This window comes from Apium graveolens, chromosome 2, assembly GCF_009905375.1.
Source record: "Apium graveolens cultivar Ventura chromosome 2, ASM990537v1, whole genome shotgun sequence".
Lineage (NCBI taxonomy): Eukaryota > Viridiplantae > Streptophyta > Magnoliopsida > Apiales > Apiaceae > Apium > Apium graveolens.
Genome location: NC_133648.1, coordinates 131,967,858 through 131,987,103, shown reverse-complemented (window position 1 = coordinate 131,987,103; position 19,246 = coordinate 131,967,858). Strand labels below are relative to the sequence as shown.

General features: G+C 40.2%; 1 protein-coding gene across 1 annotated transcript; it reads right to left on the bottom strand.

Moving 5' to 3' along the window:
* Positions 1 to 2,411: 2,411 nt before the first annotated feature.
* LOC141693385 (uncharacterized) lies at positions 2,412 to 2,915 on the bottom strand. Its single transcript, XM_074498484.1, has one exon. It carries the CDS (start codon positions 2,913 to 2,915, stop codon positions 2,412 to 2,414), a length of 504 nt encoding a protein of 167 aa, XP_074354585.1.
* Between the last annotated feature and the right edge of the window lie 16,331 nt (positions 2,916 to 19,246).

Sequence of the window (19,246 nt, the reverse complement as noted above, 5' to 3'; positions counted from 1 at the left end):
GTCACTTTCATTAACTAATAACTCAAAGCCTAAAACAGTTTCATCAAACTTCTTGTGCCAGTCTATAGGAGCTTGTTTTAGGCCATAAATGGATTTGACTAACTTACATACTTTCCTCTCGTTACCAGAAGTAACAAATCCCTCAGGATGATCCATATAAATATCTTCTTCAAGGTCACCATGAAGAAAAGCTATCTTTACATCGATCTGATGGATGATAAGACAAGGTACGGAAGCCAATACAATAAGCAATCTGATTATTATCATTCTAGCAACAGGAGTGAATGTATCAAAATAGTCAATTCCTTCTCTTTACCTAAAGCCCTTAGCAACTAGCCTAACCTTGTACTTATCTACTGAGCCATCAGGGTTTAATTTCCTCTTGAAAATCCACTTACATCCAATAGTAGAACACCCAGAAGGGAGATCGACTAACTCCCATGTTCCATTAGAAACAATAGAGTCCATCTCACTCTTCACAGCGCCTTTCCAGTACCTTAATTCCGAAGAATCCATGGCCTGACGGAAAGTTAAAGGTTCGTCCTCGACATTGTAAGTGATGTAATCACTTCCAAAGTCCTTGACTAGACTTGCACACTTACTCCTTCTAGGTTTCTCTACTTCATTAGGAGTAGAGCTACTAATAGGATCCTCCCCCATATTCGTCATCCTTTCCACATGATCGGGAATGGAACTCGATGTACGAGTAGGATCATCATCAGAAGTACCTTGAGGTATACCAATCTTCATAGGGAATACATCCTCAAAGAATATTGCATCATGAAACTCAACTATCGTATTCGCCACAATACCATCTATGTCATATTTTAAGACTAAAAATCTCATAACAATTGTGGTTTCAAGATAGCCCATAAAGACACAATCAACAGTTTTCGGTCTTAGTTTCTTTCTCTTGTGTTCAGGGACAAGCACCTTGCCTAGGCACCCCCACACACGAAGATAATTCAAACTAATTTTACGCTTTCTCCATAATTCATAAGGTGTCTTGTCCATGTGTTTCAGAGGGACTCTGTTCAGAATATGGCACGCCGTATTCAGAGCCTCTCCCCACATGTACTTAGGCAACCCCGAATTAATTAGCATACTATTAATCACATCTTTAAAAGTTCTGTTCTTTCGCTCTTCCACCCCATTAGACTCAGGTGTGTATGGTGGAGTCAACTCATGAACTATACCATTGCGTACGCAAAATTCAATAAACGAGGTACTTGTATACTCACCACCTCTATCCGATCTCAATCTTTTAAGTACTTTGCCAATTTGTGTTTCAGCTTCATTTTTAAACATAATGAATTTATCTAGTGATTCATCTTTATATTTAAGCAAATAAACATAACAATATCTACTATACTCATCTATAAAGGTAATGAAATATCAATAATGATCCTTAGCCAACACACCACCAAATTCACATATGTCTGTGTGTACTAAATCTAACAAGCCAGAATCCCTAACAACATTATGAAATGGTTTCCTTGTTTGTTTAGCAGTCACACATACTTGACATTTAGTTTTCTTATCAATGGCATGCTTTGGAATCAACTCTAAATTCATCATATTCTTTAGAGCACCAAAATTTAAATGACCAAGTCGTAAGTGCCACAAATTAGATAATTCTACACAATTAACAGAAGGTGCAACATTATCATTAATAAAACTACCCAAAATAGGCTCCACATTTATTAAAAATAAACCGCCAGACAAGTAACCCTTGCCATAAAAAGTACCAGTATGTGTAATAACTACTTTATTACATTTCAGTGAAAGTTTAAAGCCATTTTTAACTAAACAACTTCCACTAATAATATTTCTACAAATAGAGGGAACATGATGCACTCTAGTGAGAGATAGAATCCGCCCAGAAGCAAACTTCAGGTCCACGTTTCCTATTCCAAGCATTTGAGCAGCACTAGCATTCCCCATCATCACTGTCACTCCATGAGTCTGTTGATAAGATACAGATAGAGTAATATCAGCACAAATATGCACATTAGCTCCAGTATCAATCAACCATTCATTAGATATATAAGTGGAAAGTAGTTCAGGGTTGTAACACACCCGTCATTGGCGTCAGAGGCAACAACCTCACCAACAACCATGTTAGCCACAGGCCCACCAGTGGTTGCAAGTCCAAGCACAGTGTTTACTTGAGCTACCACTACAGTTTTCTTTGCTTTCTTCACAGGACAGTCTTTACTCCAATGACCAGCCTGTCCACAAGACCAACAAGGTTTGTTTCCCTTTGGTTTCTTAGCCTTGTTCTTATCATTTTTCGGTTTAATGTTATCCTTCTTACTGGCAGATTTCCTTTTCAGCCCAACAGTCACTATGTTCACCTTCGAACTACTCCCATGTTCAACATGCATCATATGTCCTTGTTTGGACTTGTGCTATTCCTGCACAGAGATGTCCAACATAAGGTTTATCCATGTGATCTCTCCTTTCTGTCTTTTCAGGGAGAAGGCAAACTCCTCCCAAGACTTAGGGAGCTTTTCAATCACAACCATCACCTTAAACTTCTCAGGTAAGTTCATTCCAGACTCACCTAAAGCATGCAACAACATCTCAAACTCATGTACTTGCTTAGTCATGGATTTGGTATCCACCAGCTTGTAATCAAGAAACCTCGCCACAGAATACTTCTCAAGACCTTGAGAATTAGTATTATGGGTTTGGTCCAGCTTCTCCCATACCTGCTTAGCACTATAGGCATCCGATGAATAAATATCAAACAGAGTGTTCGCTAAAGCAGCCAGAATGGCATCCCTAGTCACCCCATCCTTCTCAGCCCATAGCGCATAAACAGTCATAGTTTCAGGCTTTTCTTGATCCACAATAGGAGGATCAGACTGTACCACCGCCCATAAACCCTTAATAGTTAACCAGAGCTTCATCTTTTTCTGCCAGAGAGAAAAAGAAGCCCCCCACTGAATTTATCAGGCATGCCCGATAAATCAATAGATTGTGGAAATCTGTACGTGGTCAACAAGAACAAGGAAATAACACCAATAGCCAAAACAAAACATGAAGGTCGTAAATAATATATAATCAGCAATTGTAAAAGAAAAAAAAAGAGAGAAAGAAAGCTTAGCGTAATGAAGCTTTCAATCACAGCTGAGTCACCAATCCCTCGAGAGGAAGAGGCTTTTCTTGAAGGGTTTATTGCCCTCGCTTACTGTGTTCAGAGACTGCAATAACCCTCCCAGGATAAAACAACAATAACACACCGGTTCACAGCAACTCGATGTACAAATAGCGATCAGACCTCAGTCGCCAAAACCTATGCTAATCCGTATAATTTTGGAGGAGAGAAAAAAAGGAAGATGATAGCTAGGGTTTTACTTATGTATATTTCAACCACTCTTTCAAACCGTTTTGTTCAGGATATATATTACATACCAAAACATAATTGAATATGTTATATTAATAAAAATAAATATTTTGACTTAAATGCATTTAATGAATATTTACAGAATCAGAAACAGCCCATCACCGATGGATAATGCTCAATACACCGATTGATAATCCATACTTTGTACACCGATGGATAATGTACACTTAGTACACCGATGGATAATGCACACTTAGTACCCCGAAGAATAATGTACACTTAGTACACCGATGGATAATGCACACTTTGTACACCGGTGGATAATCCACACTTTGTACACTGGTGGATAATCCACACTTTGTACACCGGTGGATAATCAGTTCAGTGCATTTCACCAAATCCTGATATTCAGATTCAATATTCATATTAAAACAATATAATAAGTCAGTAAATATTATAATTAAACATTAAGTAAAATTCCTCGCTTACTTAATCAATGTGGGACAAACCCACACAACCCTTTTCAAGCTATTAACTTCAACTCAATTTCTTTATGGATTACACTAAGAAAATGACTTAGATCCAAGCATGAAAGTTTAAGTCCTCATTGCAAGGAATAACCTCCAATAATTAGATTTAGGAAATTACATTAAGAACATGTCTAAAACATGCCTCAAACTTTCCATTTTCTAACAGGCACAAGCAAGAGAAGAAAACATGAAAATTAGAGGAAAGCTTGGGGATCAGGTTTGGTTGCTACCGTCGAGTGGGTGGTTAAAAATAAATGTGGATGCAGCAGTGTTTACAATGGGAGGATTTAAAATTGCAGCAGTGATTAAAGATGACAGGGGAGCTTTTGTTGCAGTTCGTGCGATGAAGATACCAGGTACATGGAAACCTCACTGTTATAGGGAGAATTTCGTATAATAGTGTTGTGGAGGTTGATGGGCGGAACAAGGATCAAGGACGGTATTTGAAGGCGGAGGAAGGTTGTTTAGTGGTGGTGGCTAAGCTTGTATGTTGACTCCTTAAGAAAGAATAGGGTTTGTTATTCTCTATCAAGTGTCGACTCATGTCTCATACAAGTGCCTACGTACCCTATTTATAAGGATCAAACCTCATATAGTTCTTGGGGAATAATTCACATAGGCTAGGGTTAGGGTTCTCCAACCCGTGCAGCCCAAGCCCACGATAAAGTCAGGCCTTCGGCCAATTAGTCACGTAAATCTCCACTGGCTCCACACGCTTCCTACAATCTCGCGGCATCTCCGTATTTCTTCCCGTAATTGTAGGAATAACCCGTGTCGGCCCCCAAATCTACGAGCAACTCAGTCATCTATGAGTTACTTTCCATGTTGCACACAAAGTCCTTTAATGCGGGCCGGCCTGGTCACCTCAGCCGTACCGTGTAATATCCCATATTTTCAGATATTATTTTTATAATTATTTGGAATTGTTTATGTGATTTTATGTGAATTTTGGTGAATTATCTGATAAGTGGAATTGATGTTTGGGTGTTTAGATGTGATATTATTTGAGTATTTGAACTTTTATATGTCCAGAATAAAATATAGATAATTGTGATATTTTTCTGGTAATTTTTGGACTGTTAGATGATTTTATATTGAGTTATGAATTATTAATTATTTTCTGAGTAATTACCAAAATTATTTTATAAAGCCGGGGATCGTCCAATCTCAACTGTTTTTGCGTTTTACAACCCGAAACTCTTCCGAAAACTCCTTCCTAACCTAATCTGGTAATTCCGGACATTTTCCGTGTTTTAACTTTTTCGATCCGGATTACGGTTTGACCCGTGCATGGCCCGACGCAAGATTTTCGATACGATAGTTATTTCGGTAATCAATAAAACCCGTATTCTCGAGAGACGGGATATTTTTACGTTATTTTCGTATATAGTGTTTTATAAAAAGCTCGGTTTTGATAATTATCCAATTCTGGTATTTAATTGTATCATTTTTATAGTTACTTAGCGGCTAAGTAATCTATTTTTGGATCATTTTGTAGTTACTTAGTGGCTAAGCAACTAATTTAACGATCCAAAACGCTCCAGAACGATCCAATATTCCATAAATATAAATAGTCTAATTCTTATTTCGTTTATTCCGTTTATTCATTTGCAACCAGTTAAAATACCGTAAATACAGATAAAAAACCCGAGAAACCGAAACGTTTCCGAGAATCAAACACACGAATGAAGGCGTTATCGAACTCCGATTCGGGCGTGCAGCATATCAAAACGAAGCTCTCGAAATCTTCTTCCTGAATCAATCATCAGTTTCTGCCCAGAAATCATGGTAATTTTCTTATTTATTTATTTATATTCGAATTATTTGATAATTAAATTATGAAAATTTGTTCTTGATGTTGTTGATGTGATTTGATGCTTCCATGTTGTAGAGCATGTTTTTCTGGTCGATTTGGTATATTATACTTCAAAAATAGAGTTCAATATCATATAAAAATTAAGGTTTGATTTTCTGGAAATTTCTTGAATATGTGTTCTTGGTGTTCTTGGAGAATTCTGAAAATCAAAGTCAATTTTGAAGGTGTTATTGAACACCAAATCACAAGTATGAATAACCAAAATGAATCACAGACGATTCTTGTTATGGATTAAAACTACTATATATAATTGCTGTATTTAATACTAAGGAACGTGAGCTCCAAGGCTCGATTTGACTGCTCTTGTGTTTCGTGACTCAATCTGCCTTAACAAGATGCCTACGTACCTTGCTGATTGCCAAGGATCAAGTCAAAAAACGTAGTTCTGATTTGTGGGGTGAGGCCCCTTATATAGATGTGGGAGTCCTTGAATTGGACTTGGTATAGGAGACTTGGTGGACAAGCCTCTGAATTAGGATAGACTTAGGAGTCCTAGGAAGTAGGAAGCTGATCCCTTATCCTTTTAGGTCCCCTTGAGGCTAATCTATAAGGATTTATATCCTTATCGGGACTCTTCTCAATAGCTGATTTTTCCCTTATTAATTAATTACGAAATTAATTAATAATTAGGGCTTTTGGGCCTTTTTTATTCCATCAGGCCTGATCTGGTCCATCAGGCTTAACCTTTCTGGTCTGAGTTTCATATATCTTTTTATTGGGCCTAGTAGCCCACAGCTTGTACAATTAATGCAGTATTTAATTATACAATAATAATTTATTTATCCCTATCATTTGCCCCCCAACTTTTGGGAAACATTGAATAGGTTTCGCAGAAGTTAAGTCTATTTGTTCCCTTACAGGGTTTCGTTTTTCCGTAAAGTGTGGAGCGACCTACACGTTTACAACGAATTTTTCCTTTTATTTAGGAATTATTTTGATTTCCAGGAATTTTTCCCTTATTTCCGGGATTTTTCCCTAATTTCTGGAATTTTCCCTAATTTTTCTGGGATTTTTCCTTATTTTTCTGGGATTTATCCTTAATTTCTGGATTTTTCCCTTAATTTCTGGGATTTTTCCCTTAATTTCTGGATTTTCCCTTAATTTCTGGGATTTATCCTTATTTTCTGGAATTTTCCCTTAATTTCTGGAATTTATCCTTAATTTCTGGATTTATTCCTTAATTTCTGGATTTTATCCTTAATTTCTGGATTTATTCCTTAATTTCTGGAATTTATCCTTAATTTCTGGATTTATTCCTTAATTTCTGGATTTTATCCTTAATTTCTTGATTTATTCCTTAATTTCTGGAATTTATCCTTAATTTCTGGATTTATTCCTTAATTTCTGGATTTTATCCTTAATTTCTGGATTTATTCCTTAATTTCTGGATTTTATCCTTAATTTCTGGATTTATTCCTTAATTTCTGGATTTATTCCTTAATTTCTGAAAATATTAACATTTTTCAAAAATTATTTTAAGGAATTTCCTGATTTTTTTTTTGTAATTTTCCAGGATTTTTTTTTTCTCCCCTTTTTTTTTTTCTTTTTTCTCCTTTTTTTTTTTTTTTTTTATACAGTTTTCGACCAGGGATCCATTCGGCCAGGATCCTGGTCGAATTAACCTTCTTTCAGCCCTGGTCGAAGGAAATTCGAGCAGGAATATTCGAGCAGAGGTCCTGGTCGAATTTCGGCCAGGATTTTTTTCCCCTTTTTTTTTTTTTTTTTTTTCGACTAGGATTTTCGTCCTTTTCGGTCAGGATCTCCGTTTTTGACCGAATTAACCCTCATTTGTTGCCCAGGTCGATGCAAATTCGGGCAGGGCTCATTCGACCAGGATTTTATTTGGTTTCCTGGTCGACCGGGTCAAAAACATTCTGCCATTCTTGATCGAATGAAACAGCTATTTCCCCTTTTCGACCAGGAAATTTTCGGTCAGGGTTTTGGGTCAGAATTCTTTGTTTTGACCGAATTAGCCTCCTTTCTTGCCTTGGTCGAAGCAATTTCGAGCAGGATTGTTTCGACCAGGGTTTTCAGTTGATTTCTAGTCGAATGAGTCTTAATTCAGGTCGAATTAAGCTTATTTTTCAGCCCTGATCGACAAGATTTCGACCTCAGGAGTTTCGATCAGGATTCCTTTGTGTTTCCTGGTCGAATTGGTCTTGAATTAACTTCTTGCATATATTTCTGTAATTTGGATTTGGGCCCTTAAACCTGGGCTGTATTCTTTTGGGCCATCCCCTTTCTTGGTTTATAACCTGGGCCCATTTCAACTGGGTTTTGTATTTTTAACTAATTAGGCCCTTTTCTGGGCTGTTCTGACCTTGGGGCCCACTATCTTTATTAATCCTGGGCCTGAAAAAATCATTTTGGGCCTCAAATAGGGCTTTTTGTATTTGGGCCTTGGTACTGGGCCTTGGTACTGGGCCTTGGGTTTTTCAAGATTTTTCTAGAATTGGGCCTCATTTCTGAGCCCAAATTCCAAATTCTTCTAAGGTTATTCTGGATTCTTCCAGAATCTTCAAAAAAAATTCAAATTTCTCTCAATTTTTCCAGGGATTTTCTGGATAATTCCAGAACCTTCTTATTTTTGGGCTCAAATGGGCTTTTTTGAGGCCCAAATCCCCTTATTTCTCCTATATATAGGTGGGATGAGAGTGTGCTTCTTCACACCTCTCATTTCATTTCTCTTCATCTCAAACTTCCTAATCTTCTCCTCCCTCAAATCCACTTCTTCCTCCTCCCAAGTCTTTTCCAGTCTTTACTAGATGGCTGACAAGAGTTCCGAGAGGGCGGCCAAGATAGCCTCGGCTTCAAAACGAGGTAAGGATATCGAGATCCGTTCTTCATATATGTCTTTAATTGATATGATTAACACTAGGGGGGATGAATATCCCTCCACTGCACATCTCGACTCTTTTAATCATTGTAATACTTGGCACAACATAGATTTTAATAAACTAAATGCTCGCTATAACGTCCTTCCTCCTCTTAGATTAGTTCCAGTCTCTGGTGGTGACCGTACTTGCCACTGGAGACCCGACACTCTCTTCATTTACACAGATGCCCTTAATGCTGGGCTTAGGTTTCCTTTCCATCCTTTTATTCCTCATCTTTTGGCTGATCTACAAATTAATCCGTGTCAGCTTCCTCCAAACGCCTGGAGGAATATTCTATGTTTTATGGTTTGTTATCTTAGGGAGGGCTTTCCTCTTTCTGTAGCCGTTTTTAGGAAGGTCTTTCAGTGTTATAATAGTTCTTCCAATATCTGTGGCTGGGTCTATGTCAAGCAAAGGCCCAAAAGCAAACATATCTTTAACAGCGCCTCTATTCCTGATAATAATCAAAATTGGAGGAATAGTTTCGTTGGGTTACGTTGGGAGAATGGTGACTGGGGCACACTTTTTCGATCTTCCTTCGGGAAGGTCAGTGATGGTAGCCTCAAATCCATTCACTTAACTCCTGAAGAAACTATCATTTACAATGGGCTCACTCAGGATGATGGCACCACCACCAGCTGGACTCTTTTAGAAGAGTTTTCCCTGATTCATGTGGGACTATCCTCTGTTTCTCAACAGGGTATTTCTCTTCCCTTCTCAATTTTTCTTTATTTCACGCATTATTAACATCACTTATTTTGTCTTTTGCTTTGTTTCAGCTGCTAAGGAGATTAACGAGGACAATGTCCCCTTGGTCGAGGAAACAGCTAGGATGAAGAAAGCTCGGTTAGCAGGCCTAGACACCAGAGGAAAGGCGACAGAGCCTATCTTCTTGAGAAAGCACAAGGAGCCTATGGGGGAGGCTTCAACTGAAGGAGCTGAGGGCCATAATGCTCCTATCACTGCTGCTGCCCCTGCTGCTGCTGCTACAGGCGCCTTTCAGCCTCTCTGGGGATTCCGCCGAGGGGATACCGTGGTTGGTTCCACGAAGCATGCTTGGGATTGGTCCTACCATAGCGTGACTCCAAAGGACTTTACTGATGTGGTGGCCACCCCTGACCTTGAGAGGATTAAGCTCATGGGAGCCCAATCTCTGGCTTCGGTATGCCTTCTCTTTTTTAAACTTATTTCTCGTTCTTGTAGCACTTTCTTGCCGTATACTTTGTTAATTGTTTTGTTTCAGTCTAACGCCTACTTTCAAGGCGTTGTGAGGCAAGCCGAATCATGGAAGCGGGCTTCTGATAAGGCCGATAATGCCCTCAGGAGGCAGCAGAAGAAGTATGCTACCCTGGAGAAGAAGCTCAAGCGCAAGGAGGAAGAACTCGGAGAGTCTAACGCCGAGCTGGTGGTACTTCGGGCGGAGAAGGATAAAGCTATAGACAATTATCTGGACTCGGAGGAGTTTGCCCAATCTATGAGGATTAGGGATGATTCAGTCTTTCCCGAGTTTTTTAGGACTGGTTGGGACACGGCCCTTGGGACCGTGAACGAGGCTTGTCCTGATATTAACCCGGCGGACTACATCTGCCCTGACGACGAGGCTTTGCTACAGAGGTTTCGTACCCGAGTAGTTGTCTCGGACCATGTTCCTCAGGATCCACTTCTTCCTCCTCCCGAGTCTTCTTCCAGACCTGCTGAGGATGACAGCTCTTCCTCCTCCGAGACGACGGAGACATCTAGCAAGAGCGGAGAAGACGATGATATGGACGCCGAGGGCACCTCAGCTCCTTAGAGCTTTTTCAGCCTTGCATGGCTTGTCTTATTGTATTGACTTAATCGTATTCAAAACTTATTACCCTTCGGGGCTTATATTTTATATGTTGCTTTTCTTGCCTCTTTCTGTTTAATATGCATTTGAGCCTTAAACATCCTTGGATTGAAGTAATTTCAAACTCTTTAATATGAAGTCTGGTTTTTCAAAACCTTACATAGCATGGGTTCGACCCTAATCAATAATAACTAGACAATGTAAATTCTACTGGAATATAAAATCCTACGCAAGCAAAGCTTCCAGGTGCTTTTAAACCTACTTGTCACAATGACAAGTGAGAATCGTACTTCGCCTATCTTACACATAGTAAACCTTCAGGTTTTGTGCGTGCCAGGTCCTCGGGACTTCAAAACCATCCATAGTCTCGAGCTTGTAGGTTCCTCTACCTTGAACGTTCTTGACTCTGTACGGCCCTTCCCAATTTGGGGCAAGCTTCCCTTTCTGTCCAACACCAGATGCTTCTATCTTCCTCAAGACTAGATCGCCTTGTTTAAAAAACCTTTCTTTAACCCTTAGGTTGTAGTAGAATGAAGCTTTTTTCTGATATTCTACTATCTTTGCATGTGCCTTATCTCGCACTTCATCGATCAAATCCAGGGCTAACCTCTGACCTTCCCCATTTTCCTCTGCGTTGAAAGCCTGAATCCTTGGAGAGGAATGTGATATCTCCACCGGAACTACTGCTTCTGCCCCATATGCCAACAAGAAGGGAGTTGCTCCCGTCGTGACTCTACAGGTAGTCCTATAGGCCCATAATATGGGAAGTATCTCGTCCACCCAATTATTTCTTGACTTCTCGATCCTCTTCTTTAATCCATCCAGGATTATCCGATTTGCTACTTCCGCTTGCCCATTGGCTTGCGGGTGAGCCACAGAGGTGAATCGTAACTCAATTTCATTTTCTTCACAATACTTCTTGAATTCCTCATTGTTGAATTGCGTTCCATTGTCAGTGACGAGGATACGGGGAATTCCATATCGGCACATAATGTTTTCCCACAGGAATTGTGCAACCTGCTTAGTTGTGATTTTGGCCAAAGGTTTGGCTTCGATCCACTTGGTGAAATAATCAATGGCTACAATCAGAAACTTCCTTTGTGCTGTGGCCATAGGAAAAGGCCCTAGAATATCCATCCCCCACATAGCAAAGGGAATAGGTGAGTTGATAGAGGTCAGCATCTCGGGGGGTTGTCTGGCGACTGGTGCATGCTTCTGACAACGATCACACTTCTTTACATATTCTTTGGCATCAGCCATCATTTATGGCCAATAGAAGCCTAAACGAGTTATCTTATGAGCCAAGGCCCTGCCCCCCAAGTGTTGCCCACAAATACCTCCATGCACTTCCTCAAGAGCTAAGCGTGCCTCATCGGGCCTGAGACACCTCAAGTAAGGAACCACGAAAGATCTTTTATATAGAATCCCATCTATAAAAGAGTACCTTAGTGCTCGAACAGTTAACTTCCGTGCCTCAATTGTATCGCTTGGCAACCAACCGGTCTGAATGTGAGCCTTGATGGGATCAATCCATGACGTCCCCAAGCCTACGGGAGCCACAAGCTTAACATCTATGCTTCGTGTCTTCAAAACACGGAAGTACACACTTCCTGAGCTTTCTTCAATCTCAGATGAAGCAAACTTTGATAGCGCATCTGCTTTAGCATTTTCTTCCCTTGGAATGTGTTCAACATGGCATTCATTAAATTGGGTCATCACAGCCTTTACTAGGCGAACATACTTTGCCATCGTATCATCCCTTGCTTCAAATTCTCCCTTTACCTGGGATATGATCAACTTCGAGTCTCCACGGACCTTTAAGTTTTTGACTCTAAGTGTCCCAGCTAGACCAAGGCCAGCAATCAGGGCTTCATACTCTGCCTCATTATTTGTGGTTGGGAAGTCTAGCTTCATGGCATACTCTATTAAGAATCCATCAGGGCTTTGCAAAACCAACCCTGCTCCACTGGAATTTGTTTTTGATGCTCCATCAAAATAGAGAACCCAATATTCTTTCTCGTTGTCCCCATTGTCGACTCCCTTGTCTTGAGGTGTGGTATCTTCCTGCCCCCCGACTTCTTGGTTGGGTATGGTACATTCCACCACGAAGTCAGCTAGTGCCTGGGCTTTTATGGCCATACGTGGCTTATACTTGAGATCGAACTCTCCCAACTCTATTGCCCACTTAATTAGTCTCCCACTTGCCTTGGGACTGTGAATGATATTTCTCAGTGGCTGATTTGTTAGCACTTCAATTTGGTGAGCTTGAAAATAAGGACGCAGCTTTCTTGAAGCCATCACCAAGGCTAAAGCGAATTTCTCAATGGCTGAATAATTCAACTCAGCACCATGCAAAATTTTGCTGACATAGTATACGGGTTTCTGGACTTTCAGTTCCTCCTTAACCAACACCGCGCTCAAGGCGCTTTCTGAAACAGCCAAGTACAAGAATAAAACTTCACCCAGAACTGGCTTGGCCAACAACGGGGCCTGGCCCATATACTTCTTTAACTCTTCAAATGCCTTCTGATTTTCCTCACTCCATACAAAGTCTTTAATGTTCTTTAATGACTTGAAGAATGACAAGCACTTGTCTCCTGACTTGGAGATGAATCGTCCTAGCGCAGCAACCCTTCCTGTGAGTTTCTGAACATCCTTGACAGTTTTTGGGGGTTCCATGTCCAGGATTTCCTTTATTTTATCGGGGTTAGCCTCAATTCCCCTCTTTGAGACCATCAATCCCAAGAATTTTCCAGATCCTACTCCGAAAGCACACTTCGTGGGATTCAACATCATCTTGTGGTACCTCAGGACCTCAAAAGCTTCCCTCAAATGGGTTATATGATCAGTCTTTACTAGACTCTTGACTAGCATGTCATCAACATAGACTTCCATAGTCTTCCCAATAAGATCCTTAAAAATTTTATTCACCAACCTTTGATAGGTGGCTCCTGCATTCTTGAGACCAAACGCCATAACAAGATAACAATAAACACCAAAGTCAGTGATAAATGATACCTTTGGAATGTCATCCTTATGCATTTTGATCTGGTTGTATCCGCTAAACCCATCCATGAAACTCAGCATCTCATGTCCAGCGGTGGCATCAATCAAAGTATCAATTCTAGGCAGCGGAAAACAGTCTTTGGGGCATGCATCATTCAGATCGGTGAAGTCTATACACATCCTCCACTTTCCATTAGCCTTCTTCACCATTACAGGGTTTGCTAACCACTCCGGAAATTGAATCTCCTCAATGAAACCAGCCTCTAAGAGCTTTTCCACTTCCTGCTTTATAGCCTCTTGTCTTTCCGGGGCAAAATTTCTTTTCTTTTGTTTCACTGTCTTCCGGCTTGGATCCACGTTTAACTTGTGGGTAATTAACTCCGGGTCTATGCCTGGCATATCAGCTGCTGACCATGCAAACACATCACTATTTTCTTGCAAAAATTTCACTAACTTCCCTCTAAGGGGCTCCTCTAATGTAGCTCCAATAAAAGTCATCCTCTCAGGATTCTTGGGATCTAAAGGAACCGAAACCAATTCTTCTGCTGGCCTTCCTCTATTCTCATCATTTTCTCGAACATCCATATCTTCAATAGGAAGAACCTGCCCCCCGACTCCATCTGCCCTCAAAGAGGCCACATAACAGCTTCTAGCCATTTTTTGATCTCCCCTCTCTTCTCCAATCCCGTTTCGGGTGGGAAACTTCATGACTGAATGGTAGGAAGAGGGGACTGCCTTGAAGGCATGTATCCCTGTTCTCCCCATGATAGCATTATAAGTTGAACTAGCCTTTACCACCACCAAAATCCAGCATCTGCGTTGCTTGCCTTGGCTCCGTACCTACGGTGGTTGGCAATTTAATTATCCCTTCCACAGGACATTCTACTCCAGCAAATCCATATATCGGCATGTCGGTTGGTGTCAACTGGGAGTCGTTATACCCCATCCTTAGAAAGGTGTCGTGGAGCAAGATATCCACAGAAGCACCATTATCCACAAGGACCCTCTTAACCGGGCTATTTCCTATTATCGGCGTTATGACCAGCGGGTCGTCAGAATCATCAAAAGCCAATGTTACTTCTGTCCTGGCCCTCTTCGGGGCTTCTCCAACAATATGCATAACCTCTCTAGTATATGCCTTTCTGGAATTTTTGGACAATCCAGCAGCAGTTGGACCTCCAAAGATCGTGTTTATCACAGGCCCTCGAGGTCTCGGCCCTCCATAAATGGTGTTTATAACTGGTCCTCTAGGTTGGGGATTCCGCCCCTGATCATCTTGGTCCCTCCTACGATCTTCAAAGTTCTTCCTTCCATTATTGTTTCTGTCTCCTCCATCTCCAGTATACTTGTTCAGCCTTCCTTTTCGAATCAAAAACTCAATTTCATCTTTCAACTGCCTACACTCATCGGTGTCATGGCCAACATCTTTGTGAAACCTGCAATACTTGCCCTTATCTAGCTTGGCGGGATCAGCCTTCAAGGGCTTAGGCCAGCGAATATCTCTGTCTTTCTCAATCTCCATCAAAATCTGACTTCTGGGAGCATTCAGCTTAGCGTATTCAGTGAACTTTTGCCCAGGTCCTCCCTTCTTGGGGGTTGAATCAGGGTTTTGTTCAGTTCTAGGATATTTATCCTTAGCGATATACTCCAAATCAGTTTTTCGTTTCTTGCCTCCAGTGGGCTCATTACTTACTACGGTCTTCCTCATACTTTCTTCAACCTTGATATACTTCCCTGCCCTCTCTTGGAGCTGCAACATGCTCTCACGGGGTCGTTTGGCCAAAGACATCTTGAAAAACTCATCCCTAGTTCCTTGTTGCAGTGCTATCATGGCTACCTTATCATCAAGGTCTGGGACTTTTAAAGCCTCCTTTGTAAAACGATTTAGGTAATCTCTTAAGGATTCTTTAGCTCCCTGCATAAGACTCATAAGAGATGCTGAACTTTTCTCATGGACTCTTCCACTGATGAATTGCTTAATAAAAGCCTGACTTAATTCTCTGAATGATCCAATAGAATTTGGGGGTAGGCGACTGTACCATCTTTGAGCCATACCCGACAGGGTTTGAGGGAAGGCCCGACATTTTATAGCATCATTCACGGGTTGCAGCAGCAGTGCATTAGAGAATGTCCTAACATGATTAGCGGGGTCTCCCGTGCCATCATAGGCTTTGATAGTGGGCATCTTAAATTTTCTTGAGATATGGGCATTCATTATCTCTTCTGTGAAGGGTGGAGTTGGATCATCAGGATCTCCAAGGGGAAGGAGATTGCTTGGATCAGTTCTTGGGACAGCAGCCCTTCTTCTTACCGGACCATCCAGGTCTATGATAGGAGGAGGATTTCTCCCCCTAGGAGGTATGTGGGGTCTGGTGGCTTGGTGAGCCTCCAAATCACGCCTCAGCCTTTGGATTTCAGCCTCATGAGCCCTGATCTTTTCCTGCACTTCTTGGGGATTCGCCCCTGGGGTGCTTTGGAGGCGTTGCCTTCCATCGGCCATTGGCTCTTTTCCAGGACGCCTCCTTCTCGGGGCCACTTCATCATCCGAAGATTCGGAGTCTCTCTCAGTGTATGGACCAGAAAATTCCCGATCCTCAGGGATAGGATCCAAACCTCGTATATAGGGGGGCGACCGCCCTCGTGCTTCGCTTCACCCAGCATATCCACTTCCTCCAACCTCAGGGTGAAGGGGCATCCCATAAGGGGGGTTAGTAGTAACAATAGTTGAATATTCATACCCGACGGGTCGAGAATTCACAGGTATATGTATTTGTTGAACTTGAGGATTCGTACCTTGAATAGTCGGGGGAGTTGTCCCTTGTGGCTGAGGATGAGTTGCCCCTGTCTGGGCTTCCCCCTGAGTAGATGCATAAGTTGAATGGGGAGGAACCTCCACGGTTGATGAAATCACCTGGGTTGTCCCTGATGGTGTTCCCTCCTCCAGAGTGCTAGTTGTTCTCCGTGTTCTCGCCATGGTTGTTGTTCCGTTTTTCCCACAGACGGCGCCAAATGTTATGGATTAAAACTACTATATATAATTGCTGTATTTAATACTAAGGAACGTGAGCTCCAAGGCTCGATTTGACTGCTCTTGTGTTTCGTGACTCAATCTGCCTTAACAAGATGCCTACGTACCTTGCTGATTGCCAAGGATCAAGTCAAAAAACGTAGTTCTGATTTGTGGGGTGAGGCCCCTTATATAGATGTGGGAGTCCTTGAATTGGACTTGGTATAGGAGACTTGGTGGACAAGCCTCTGAATTAGGATAGACTTAGGAGTCCTAGGAAGTAGGAAGCTGATCCCTTATCCTTTTAGGTCCCCTTGAGGCTAATCTATAAGGATTTATATCCTTATCGGGACTCTTCTCAATAGCTGATTTTTCCCTTATTAATTAATTACGAAATTAATTAATAATTAGGGCTTTTGGGCCTTTTTTATTCCATCAGGCCTGATCTGGTCCATCAGGCTTAACCTTTCTGGTCTGAGTTTCATATATCTTTTTATTGGGCCTAGTAGCCCACAGCTTGTACAATTAATGCAGTATTTAATTATACAATAATAATTTATTTATCCCTATCAATTCTCTATCATTTTATATCATCAAATCGTTTCAACAGTTGTTAAATTTTAAAATCGATTTTTGGGGTTAATATTCGAATTTTGGGGGTTTATAATTTAGTGGTTTTTGACTGTTTGTGATGATTGAATGTTGTTCCTGAGGTCACGAGGATTAGTTTGGTATGTAATTTGTTGATTTTGGTTGAGTATTTGCTGGGATCGTTGTTTTGCCGGATTTTGTCACCGGTTTTAATGGTGAAAACGCCGGAATCGAGGCTGTAATCCCTATCGTCGTTGTTGTTACTGGGTTTTTGATTCTAAGTCGAGTTTGTGCGATTATGTCAAAAGAAATGATCACAGTACTGCTTGTTGTCTGAAATCGGGGCCTCGCCGGGAATTCCCCTCGCCGGAATCTGCAGAATTATCCGGCGGGTCGGGGTCATTCTTGGTGACCCGATTAACCCGATTACCGACCCGTTTTTTTTAATCAAAACCCGGTTTTAATCTTATAAACCCAGTTGCAAAAACCTGATATCTGTTTCTGGGAATTTCTATTTAAAAAATAAATCAAAATTCTTTTTCTTATTTACAAAATTAATTTTAAAAATCATTATTTTTAATTCTGAAAATTTATTTTTAATTCAAAATAAATCCAAATTATTTAATTAATTAATTTTAGTTGATAATTAATTATTTAATTAGTCAATTAATTTCGATATTAATTGATTAATTAAATTAATTAGTTATTAATTAATTTTAATTGATTATTTAATTAGATTTAATTATTTATTTTGATTTAAAAATTCCGAAAAATAGTTTTGAGCTTTAAAATATTATTTTAAATTATTTTCCAAGCTCGATAATTTTTATAAAATTATTTTCGAGTGTTCGAGTCCTATTATTTAATTATTAAATGATACGGAGATTGTTTTTAATTCTGAAAAATGTTCAAAAAATTCATAATAAATAAACCGTTCGTCCGTTTAATACGAAACGAACGCCTCCAGACTCAGAAAAATATTCCGCTTTCAATAAAAATACTTTTGAGACCAAAATCCTTTTTGTTTCGAAAGGTCGCTTGTTTTGTAAATCGATTCTGAGTCGCGTAGTGACTGAAAATTCATATTTTTGATCCGATTTCAGTTTTAAACATATCGAGTCGACCCTTCTGATGAATTGAGTCTTATGTGATATGAATTATGTGATATATGAGTTATGTGCTTATGTGCTATGTGAATTATGTGCATATGTGGGTCAAGATTCCTGTGTTTGGCTGATATAATTATGTGTGGGCTATCGTATGGGTAGACGATAGGATTTTGACGCGCAGTTCGTTGATTGATTATCGTTTAGACGATTAAATTTGTATCTTTTAATTATAGATGCGAGTCTTTCAAGACGATCAGAACCAGAGGGCATGGATGAGGACTAGAGTTGAACAGTGTGGAATATTAGGTTGCAGCACTGCATGAGCAGCAGACTAAAGAATTAATAGAAGAAAGACGGTGATGCTTTGAGACAGAATGTCAGAATAGATGCGTGTTTGCGAGTGTGACTAACTGCTAAATCCCAAAGGCAAGTATCCCTGACTTCACTTATCGTTCAAGTGACGTTTATTTCAAATCATATTATGCAAGTATCCCTATCATCACTTATTGTTCAAGTGATATTTATTTTAAATCTTTTGATGCAAGTATTGCGTTCCCCATTCTCAGTTTAGAATCGATAAATGTTTTACATATCGCTGAATTAAATAATTCTGTTATGCAAATACTCGTCTGTTGTTCTATGTTAAGAATAGTCAAGTGATTTTACTTATCCAATTATCGGATTTATAAATGTTTTGGATTTTGAGAAAAGTGATTGGGTTGCGAATATTCCTACCCAAGAATTGGGGGAATAAAATTATTTCGGGTGTCGATTATTACGACCCCATTTCAATAAAAGGTTTTAAGATTGGATCATAATTACGTAAGTGACCGGGATGGACGGTCCAGCAGAGGGCTATTTCAAAGTGTCATATGAAATATTATGACACCATTTTACCACAGGCTAGTAATGCCTTTTTATTTGAGTACTCGTGTTTTTGGGGTCACGTTTCTAAGAATCATGACCTTGTGCTATCACACGGGCTGATCAGTATGTGATAGTACGTCCGTCGGAGAATGATCCTAATCTAAATTATCATATCATTTCTGATATTTATAGAATAATGATTTA